We start from the raw sequence: 10,269 nt of genomic DNA, 5'->3' as shown, positions 1-10,269 counted from the left end.
CAAAGCGTCTAAGGCATATGCCTTTCACTCAAATAGTCGATAAACCAGAATGAAAAATTGATGCTTTTTTTTTTATCTAGCGTTTGCTCAGAATTTCATCCTTTGGTGATCTGTTAAGACAAATTATATCAATAGAAAATACGAGTCGGGCCGAAGGGGGCGGGGGTGCATTTTGTTAAAACATACAATACATTAAAAAAACTATTTTATTAGTTATTTTAACTTTCAAAATAACCCACTACTGATTTTGTTCCAAAACTCTTTTTTAACACTGATTAGATCTTTCATGACTGACGCCTTGGCAACTAGTTTTGTTTTTAGCTCCCAGTGAGGTCAGTGCGGGTCATTGGACATCTTTTATGAAGTGATTGAGTGCCAAGCCATGCCTTATTTAGAAAGATTAATTAAATCCTTTGCTGTCAATCTTGGCCTTATAACGACGCCACTTCTACACCACACCCAGATCAGAAGCAAACTCGAAACGATCAAACACGATCGAAATGGATTTAAGAGAGGCGTTAACTCCCAAAACTTTTAACAGCCTTAGTTTTGTAGCAGTCTTACTTTGGATTTTTGTTGGTTTGGCAGCGACTGGGATATTTTCAGAGTTGGAAATCAGTGAACCCAGGTTCGACTTTGGCTGCGTTGTGAAAACCGGCAGCGACAAGGATTTCATCCGAAGAAAGTGCTTCGACCAGTACCAAAAGAAAATCAACAAACTCGGCATTCCTCCCTACGCCTTCATCATGGTTAATTTCACCGCGATTTCCATTGTTTCCCTCGTATACTCGCAGTACGTCAAGTCAACAGTTAATAGACTCGAGGGCGGTCACGAAGATGCCGAAGGAGAGCGGAGGAATCCAAGCCGAAGGCGTCGGCTTTTCGTCTGGTATTTATCTCAACTTGCCGCAAAATTTGCTCTGGGAATCATTTTCATTGTCTTCCTGGAAACCGACCTATTTTATCCCGGGCACTTTCCCACAGATTTTACCTGTCGTGTTGAAAAAGGTAATGATTCGGGGGATCTATCTACGAACCAGACACAATCAACACTTTACAAATGTTTCAGTCAGAGAGCAGCGAAGAAGACCTTCTGGATCAATGCTGTGACAGTCGTTAACGGCATTTTCGCGTTTTTTGCTTTAGTGGAGATTGTCTGGATCTTATCACGAGCTAAGAAAGGAAGAACTTTTATGGAGAATCGACAGTTTTATGCTGATCATTTGAGATCGAACTCGGATCAACAACAGGAAACACCTCAAGAAGAAATACCGTTAACTGAGGTAGAAAGTGGTTGTCAACCTGCAGTGCAGGAAGCCGTCACTGTCCAAAATACTCCTTCATCACTGAATACGGGTGAAGCGGAAGAACTCGCTCGAGAGCAACTTGTACTGACAGAAGCCATTAAAAAAATGAAGGATGATTGCTTAAATTCCACGGAGCAACTCCATGACTTGAAGCAACCTTTTCGACGGAAGCCAGGCGAAGGCCCAAAACCCAATGATCTAAAAACTGATCAAATTTATGTCAATGTGGCAATCCATGAAGGCAGAGCTTTTCATGTCTTTGCGCAAAACAGAAGCGAGCAGCTCAAACAATACCCGCCCAATTCTAAGGACTGTCTGTACGCCACGCCAGACGATCTCATTGACAAACAACACAAGAATGTCCTTGTTGTTGGACGTCCTGGCATAGGAAAGACATTGCTAAGCACTAAAATCCTTCGAATGTGGGCATCTGGTGAAGGCTTTAATGGAGATCAAGATGACAAAAAACACATTGTTGTTGTGTTCCTCCTGAAATTCAGGCGCTTTACAAGCAATCCATTGCTTAATCTCCGTGAACTGTTGGCTAAAGGAGAAACAGTTGAGCAGTTGTATGATTCTATGTGGAATTTTGTTATTACATACCCAAGCCGAGTTCTTTTTATTTTTGACGGAGTCGATGAATTTTCTGCGAAAGAGGATATCGCTGGGAAAGACCACACATGTTACAAGAATGGCTTGGAGGAGAAGATGCCTATTTCCGCTTTGTTTAACAAACTAGCGGGAGGACAACTTCTTCGTGGTCTAAACATAGTCACAACAACAAGACCAACGGCAGTGACCTGTGTTGAAGATGTGAACTTTGATAGAACAGTCGAAATCCTGGGATTTACGTCCGAAAAGGTTGAAGACTATGTCGAGAAGTTTACACAAGGAGTTCGCGACGCAAAGGACAAAATTTGGGGACACATTAAGTCGAACATGAACCTGTTTTCATTGTGCTACATCCCAGTGAACTGTTTTCTCATTTGTTCTTGTCTTTGGGAAATTGTCAGGGATACAGCACACACTCGGCTCCCTACAAGAATGACTGAGATTTACACGATGGTTGTAAAGATTCTCTTCTTTAAGCACAACCGGCAAAGCAGTGCTCAAGGTAACCTGATTCTCAAAGTGTACATGTACTTGCCGTTTAACGAGCTCCCAGATGATGACAAAGAAATTTTCAAGAGGCTGGGAGAAATTGCTTTTGAGGGAATAAAACAAGGAAGATTGGTTTTTGAGTCAAGCAAAGTCATTGGACTGGAAGATTGTGGACTTCTTCACAGATTGCCAGACGCAGAATCCCGTTATAATGAGCCGCCGAAAGCCCAATATTGCTTTACACATTTGACACTGCAAGAATTCTTCGCTGCAAAAAATGTTGTGGAGTCCTTGAGTAAAAGAGAACTAAACAACTTTGTGTCAGAACACATTAACGATGGTGCATGGCAAATGGTGCTGCAGTTTGTGGCTGGATTACTCGAGCCTGATCCAGAAACAAAGAGCTCAAACAGCGACATTTTTATCAAACTGCTTCCTATATCGACTGAGAAGAAAACAACGCTGACCTCTTGGCCAGCTGAAAAAGACAAACAGCTAACACTGAACTTATGTAAGTGTTTGTACGAGATTGATGATGAAAAACAGCAGGCAGTGTTACAAAACAAAATTGAGCAACTTGGCTTTAACGCCGTAGATTTTAATTACTGTTCACTCGGGCCTGTTGACTTTGCTGCTGTCTCGCATTTCTTAGAAAATGCTTCGGGAGTTTTGTATATGAATTTGGAGTGGAATGATCTTGGTTCATTGGGTGCAAAAGAAGTGCAAAAGTTTCTTGTCAATACTGGATGCAAACTAAACAGCTTAAACCTCACAGGTAACCAGTTAACTGATGAAGGAGCCGAGCATTTATCAGCAGCACTAAAGCACAGTAATTGCAAACTAAACAGCTTAAACCTCATGTTTAACCAGTTAACTGATGAAGCAGCCGAGTATTTATCAGCAGCACTAAAGCACAGTAATTGCAAACTAAACAGCTTAAACCTCAGGGATAACAAGTTAACTGATAAAGCAGCAGAGCATTTATCTGCAGCACTAAAGCACAGTAATTGCAAACTAAACAGATTAATCCTCATGGGTAACAATATTACTAATAAAGCCGCCTTCTGTAAATCAGTGGAGCATATTAATTGCAAAGTTCTAAAGTTTTAAACCCTAAAAACACGCAGTCGTTTCATTTCGATGTTTTTTAGCTTACGAAATTGAAAGTTTGAAGTTAGGTAACTAAATCAGTACGAGAAAAACTGAAGGTTTAAACATTTCAACCCTTTGAATATAAAGGGACCATGGATTCGTGAAAGCCTTTTTAAATAACAAAATTATTATAGGTTCAAACATAACAGATGAATCATGAACAATACAACAGCAACAAAGTCAAACAAATTTGACAGTAAATTTAGTTTATTACTGACTGTGACATACAAGCGATTTCATTTAAAATCCAGCTTACCAAAAATAGGTTCGCAAAGAAAAAATGTCCAACTATTTCGTAAACCAAACAACTGTTTTGAAGTGTCCATGGTCTCTGTGTAAAACATTTCAAAGCTCAGCTCCTTGCACTTCTTCCCAATGAACCTTTGATTATTCCATGCTTAAGTGACTTGAATTTGTACTGATAATTTCTTTAGTTCCATTCTTTTAGTTGTACTTCTTTTAAGTCCATTGTAAACTGATAGCACAGGATCGTGTTTCAAAGGCGCCAATCGAGTATATTTTTCTTGTTAATATTGGCTTTGGTGGAAAACAAAAAAATGCTGAGTTGATATTCAACTACTTTGCTGATGTCATCTACGGATCCAAATGAACCAATCAAAAAGAAGTTTTGTTGTTCAATTAACCAATCACAAAAAAGATAAAGAAAATGTCTTGTTTTCTAAGAGGTCCAATTCTTGAATGAAATGAACCAATCAGGAAAGTTGAGGTGAAATTTGTATCCTAACTTTCACAACTTTCACATTTCCTTAGTTAATGAAAAATTTTAAATACTAGTAACCACACTACAACGTAGTGTTATAGGTAGCAAAAAAAGTAGATCCAAAAAAAAAAAAAAGACCCTTCGGGGTAGAGCACAAAATATTTCGACAGTTTGTAAATAATTTCAACTTTGGTTTTTTAATTGCATTGTAAAACTCTATTATCAATATGTAACGGAAGATTTCTCATAATGCATGCTTGAAATTGTTTGTAAGTAATAGTTTGTAACATTTGTAAAAGTAGTTCTGGTTTAATTAAACTTTTGAGATGAAGTTTTGTGTGTTTGCATGAATTGACTTTGTCCTGTCACGCTATGCTCCCCATTCTTGGTGATCACTGCCCTGTGTTTTGAGTCCTACTCCCCTGAAAATTGTTCATTTAAAAATTCTAAAAACCGGAAAGAAACTCCACCTTTAGTAATTTATTGCTTTTGCTGTTTTCACCCGATGATTAACTTGAATACAGCCCAATAACGCGAAGGAGCGTGAACTTTCAACAACACCAGCTCTGGTTTACACCGGTTCACTTCCTCCCTCAACAATACTTCTTATCATGCAAGCGAGGCTGTGTTGTAACACTATTACGCCACCCACGTTAGGCAAAGTTGTGACTTTACAGCGGAAAACGCAGGAATCTCTTGGGTTTTTTTTAATCTTCGGTTTTGTTTTCGGCCGGATTCTGCAATCTACTCCGGATTTTTATGACCTTATGTTCTTCACGCAAAAATCATTCGCGAACACAAATCCCTTCCCCACCCTTACACGAGTCAGAAGAAGCCACTGACCCACCATTGCAGTTGAGTTGTAGAAGAATCAACAAGCGAATTCTTGAGAAAGGTTATCGCGGCTTAAATGGAATGGGAACTTTCCACAAAAGAGCAAAAACGTTCCTTTCTCGTGTTTCTTTTCGATACTTTGGAGTCCTCTTTATGTTACGCTCTGGCTACGTTTATTTGCCCTTAATTGTGCAAATTGAACAGTCCTGTGTTCTTTAGAGGAATGGACTCCGAAAGCCATCTTATAGAGCTCCAAGAAGACAACAAGATCCCCAAGAAATCAAGCAAATTAGGCAAAGTAGTTGTTGGAATCACAGGAGGCACAGCTCTTGGAATTGCTCTTGTCAATGTACCGTTTGTCACGCAAGCTCTGAGAAAAATTTTCCTTTCTTATGTGCCAGCGACAGAGAGACAAGTTGCTAATATTACAAAACCGGCAAAAACCTCTAAAAGGCAACGATCGACGATGGTGGATTTGGGCAGTGGCCATGGGAGAGTGGCAAGTTTTAGTTTAAAACTCGTTTATCATTCCATACGTTGAAGGGGTAATAATAGGCCCTTTGCGTGATCGTGTCACGTGAGAACGGTGACCCTTGTGTGAACCCTGTCCACACTTATCCTGATATTTTTGAATCTGCAACTTTTATTTTCCGGATTAAAAAATATTCCCATCCACAAGTAGCGAATTCAAATCAAATTTTCCTGTCCACGCCTATCTGGACTCAGGACTCCTCAAGGCGACAGTAATCTTGAGAAAGGAACTAGGCTCGATCTTGTTACATCATCCGAATTAAAAATTTCTGGATAAATTTAGCGTCCACACAGTTGGATTCACAGCGGATTAAAAAATTTCCATTCTGGAGAGTGTATTCAAAAACTTCCAGATTTGCCAGCAAATTCACCAGATATGTGTGAACAGAAGGCGTATCCGGAAAGAAAAAAATGCAGATTCAAAAATGTCTGGATATTTGTGGATGGGGCCTGAATCCTAAAAAAAAGTTGTTGTGGTACAAAAAAGATGCCAGACGCCAGAAATAGAAGAAACGTGATGAAATTAGTGAGAATGTCAATTTTGAGGCCAAGTGCTGACATTTAGGCGAGAGATTTTACATTGATTTTAATGCTTAAAAACTTAAGCTTAAGGGAGATTTATATGGAAAACAGCTGCTGGATGGCAAACTTTGCCTCCAGCACTCAATTCTTTTACAATTTTCAAAGTTTAAACCGCTCTAAAATCACGCACTTTAACGTCAATGGCCTGAATCATGCTCTTTCCATTTTTGGCATGTGTTTTGTACCACGACCATTTTTTTTTATAATTGACAAGGTCATGTGACACGGTCATGCGAAGAGCCTACTCACCAATGAATAAAAGTATAATGATGATGATGAAATGGGCCTTTTTAGTTGAATTTCTCATGATTTGGTCACGAAATGACTGCAAAACTATCAATGATCATTTTATCATTAGTAATTAGTATGTACTTTGATGTAGTTTTGTTCAGATATGTGCTACAGTAAGTTCTGCACATAAGAACATGGCATTGTTCTATTGCCAAAATCGTGGTTGTGTCTGTTTGCACATCCTGTTACTGCGTTAAGTGTTTTTGTTTTGAAGCTGGTACAACTTTAAAGCCTCTTGCTCAGAGTAGGTAATACTATTCTTAGCTCTTGGACTGCCTGTCAATCAACTTTGATTTTGGCTCTCTGGCAGGTATTTGCCGCTGCTAGACATGGTTACCAACGTCATGGGTATAAACTAAATCATTGGCTGGTTTGGTATTCAAAACTGCAGGCAAGACTACTAGGACTCCATAAGAAGGACAATGATTTTCCAGAGATGACTTGTGGAAGGTGAGAAATGCTCTTAACTCCAGGCATTAAAGTGGTCTTCATCTAGAAACTGGCTGGCTATAGCGGAAGTTCCTATATTTAACCATCACTCAGCAATGTAGATGTTAAAATAATGAAGCATTTATGCAACACATTTTAATGTCACATTTCATGTGCCAAATCTGCTGAGCGGGAGTTCGTGTTTCCTGACTGCACAAAAACTGAGCGTAAAGAATATCTCAGACATAATCTGTTGCCTTTGCTTTCACAAATACAAATGGTCTGATTTTGTAAGATTTTTTATTAGGCCAGTAAACTAAGGTCCTGCATCATAACCTTAAATTTTGTAAATAACCCTATGAGACAATAATAGTTATTCATAATAGCGGGCGAAGCAGGTCTTTCAGTGCCAATGATTTTTTGCATTCCAGCAGTGCCAAAGTCAGGGCGAAAACAAAGTTTGCAGGACAACAGATGAGCATAAAAAAAACTTAAGAGCGTGCCTATAGCCGAATGTTAATTGCGGCTTTGTTACATGTATTTTCAAGCATCTTAACTTTCTAAAAATTGTCAGGATAATTGTGATGTTTCTTGCTTCAAAATTATTGATAATGCTTCTTCTTTTTATCAACTCAAAATCAAGGAGAGCTTCCATATTGAGCGCTTGAAACCCGAACTCAACAAACAAGTTGATCATGTCAGTTTAGCATTACACTTCTAAACTTTTACCGTTATGTCAGTTGTATCATCTGTAATATTGTTGGTTCATTTGAATTTTATCTACATATACTTCAACTTGTAACGAACATTTAATCTACAAAGAATCATAATTGTATTGATAGTTATATATTAATTACATGTTATTATACGAATTATCTTGTAAAAATTTCAATGTTCAGCCTCCTCAAAATTTTTTTGGGGAGCAGGTTATAAGGAAAGTGGAGACGGTTTTGGTGCCAAAGGCACCCAAGCGAGGGGCCACTGAAAAATGCAGACTGCAGACTGTGCAGACCGTCTGTAAAATGAAAATTCGATTAGCCTGAATTAGGCCTAAATAACATTCAGGGTAGCCTGTTTAGCGTTAGCTGTCAATAATAGTGAGGGTAACGCCATATTTTCCCCCTGGTCTGCACGGTCTGCACAGTCCACAGTCTGCGTTTTGGGGTGACCACCAAGCGAGTGCCCAAAATGTGCAAGCTAGGCATGTTCCCGTAGGAAATTTTTGAAATTTAGACACTCACAGATGCAATTTAGTTAAATCTGGGGGATCTAAAGTAACAAAATTTCACACATGGAATTGACACTTGCATGGTGTCTGATAAGAAATACTGGAATGTTAGTTAAATAAACATTTCACTTGCACCACGCAAAAAAAATATTGCGGAAGCAAATTTGAATGTTAAACAAGCATTTTTAAATTCAAGCCTCTATATCTTCTCCAGTGACTTTACTTTACAGCTAAAATTGTGTTGTCTGTTTTTTTTTCTGTCTCACCTGTCGTAATCAAAATAAGACATTTCTGACTGGAAGGAGACGGTCAAACTTTCTGAGGAGGTGGCTCATTGAGCCGTTGACCGGCCGGTTTTGAGAAGGCTGAATGTTACAATCACTATGGCTGAAGATGATGTTTGAAACATCGAAACATGGAAACATGTTCCTTAAACTCAAAAGTGTGGTTGTATTTTTAAAAATATTAGTGACACTTGTGCTATCCAGACCATTTGGAATAAAGAAAAAGTAGTAATGAAAATAATACACATAGTGTCATCTTCGCAGTGAAAAGAGGATTGGCTTTGTGTGTTCTGTAACTTGTTCTGTTATTAAGTTCTTTTGGACGAGACCAGTATCCACAAGACTGAAATAATCTTTGGAGCTTCTGAGACTTGAATGGAATGTGGGAGATTTTTCTGAAAGTTGCTGTATGAAAAATGCACAATAACTGAACAATTCATCAAATGTTTGAAATAGTTTTCACTTTTCAATCACCGTTTATTTTTAATTATAAAGAAGGGAAAGTTCATAACTAGGAATTTTTGATACATCAAGGAAAATATCCATGGGAATTCAGAATCTCAAGGACAAAGTTCAAAACTGGCACGCATGCAGTTCAAATTTCTAACGATTCAGGTCACGCGTGACACGTCAGCTTAACTTTTACATCTTTATTTCATCTTTATTTGTCCAAGCAATTGCACATTTAAATTACAAAGGGAGGATGGTTTTCGTTTGTTTTGATGAGGCTTGGTACGTTAAGGGGTAGTGTGATTCTCTTTCAATAATTTTTTCTTGAGCCAACAAGTCAGTGGTATTTCTTTGGTACATCCCAATCTTGAGGATATGATTCTCAATGATCCTGTTCTTTTACTTACAGGTTAAACTCTCCAACTTGGACATTGTTGTGATATTTGGAGTTGCTGAGATAGTAAGAAACTTTTAAGATATTACTTTAGACATCATGTTTACGAGAGGTGTTTGCCCTTACCTCGCCCAGTATGGAGAGAAGTCCACAGTAACCAGAAGAATACAATTTTGATTCATTTGTTTTAGCATTTTTACAGTCCTGATCAGCTGTTTACGTGAAGATTGAAATCTCAGCTAAAAAATATCTTTCCAGCCAATCTTCTGAGATATGAAAGGTACTAAAAAGCTCATCTAAAAATGGCCTGGTGTCCTTTAAATACTGGTGACATAGTTCTAGCATGGGAGTTGTATGCTCCGGATTGTGGGCTCTTGTTGTGGGTAATGTTGTCAAAACTTGGCTGACTTAGCAGCAAAGCTGTGAGTGCATGCTTCATAAGAATAACAACTAGATAGGGGTTCTGATGCTACAGATTGGGACGTACATACTTGACTGGTCAAGTAATATCCCAGAGAGGCTCTTCAGAAAGAGGCTTTTCAGATTTTGCCACAGTGACTGTAAATGCCCAGTTTTTACAGATCTCCTACTCATTTGGTATTGGCTAAATATTAATTGAAGTATGCATCAGTTCAATTAACATTTTATTACAATGTCAACGGCAACTGAAAACTAAAACAGAAGTACTGCGCAGAAAAGTGTGTGTGTCCTGTTATGCCTTGTAACTTCAATCATAATGATAACTATTTACTCCTTAACCATTGCACAACAAATATATTCATTAAGCTGGAGTTTCCTTGGAAGCCGGTCATTGACGGTATATCGCAGTCTGTTTGTCAGATTTTCACTCAAACTTTTGTATTAAAAAGACAAGAGTGACAGCTTCTTACCTTGATTAGCCCCAAAGCATATGCTTGAAAAGTTATTGAAAACCCTGCATTAAGAAAAGGGTTTAAAAGCCAATG

The 10,269-nt window shown here is 38.4% G+C and overlaps 1 protein-coding gene and 1 pseudogene across 1 annotated transcript; both read left to right on the top strand.

Annotated features, from left to right (window-relative positions):
- Positions 1-259: 259 nt before the first annotated feature.
- Positions 260-4,612, top strand: LOC138012802 (NACHT, LRR and PYD domains-containing protein 12-like). The gene has a single exon (XM_068859690.1). It carries the CDS (start codon positions 501-503, stop codon positions 3,516-3,518), a length of 3,018 nt encoding a protein of 1,005 aa, XP_068715791.1. The 5' UTR covers positions 260-500; the 3' UTR covers positions 3,519-4,612.
- A 313-nt stretch (positions 4,613-4,925) lies between these two features.
- The window catches only part of LOC137967840 (ATP synthase subunit C lysine N-methyltransferase-like), a 6,540-nt pseudogene continuing 1,196 nt past the window's right edge, over positions 4,926-10,269 (top strand).

This window comes from Montipora foliosa, chromosome 8, assembly GCF_036669935.1.
Source record: "Montipora foliosa isolate CH-2021 chromosome 8, ASM3666993v2, whole genome shotgun sequence".
NCBI lineage: Eukaryota > Metazoa > Cnidaria > Anthozoa > Scleractinia > Acroporidae > Montipora > Montipora foliosa.
Note: the sequence above shows the minus strand (reverse complement) of the source record. Positions and strands in the feature narration are given on the sequence as shown.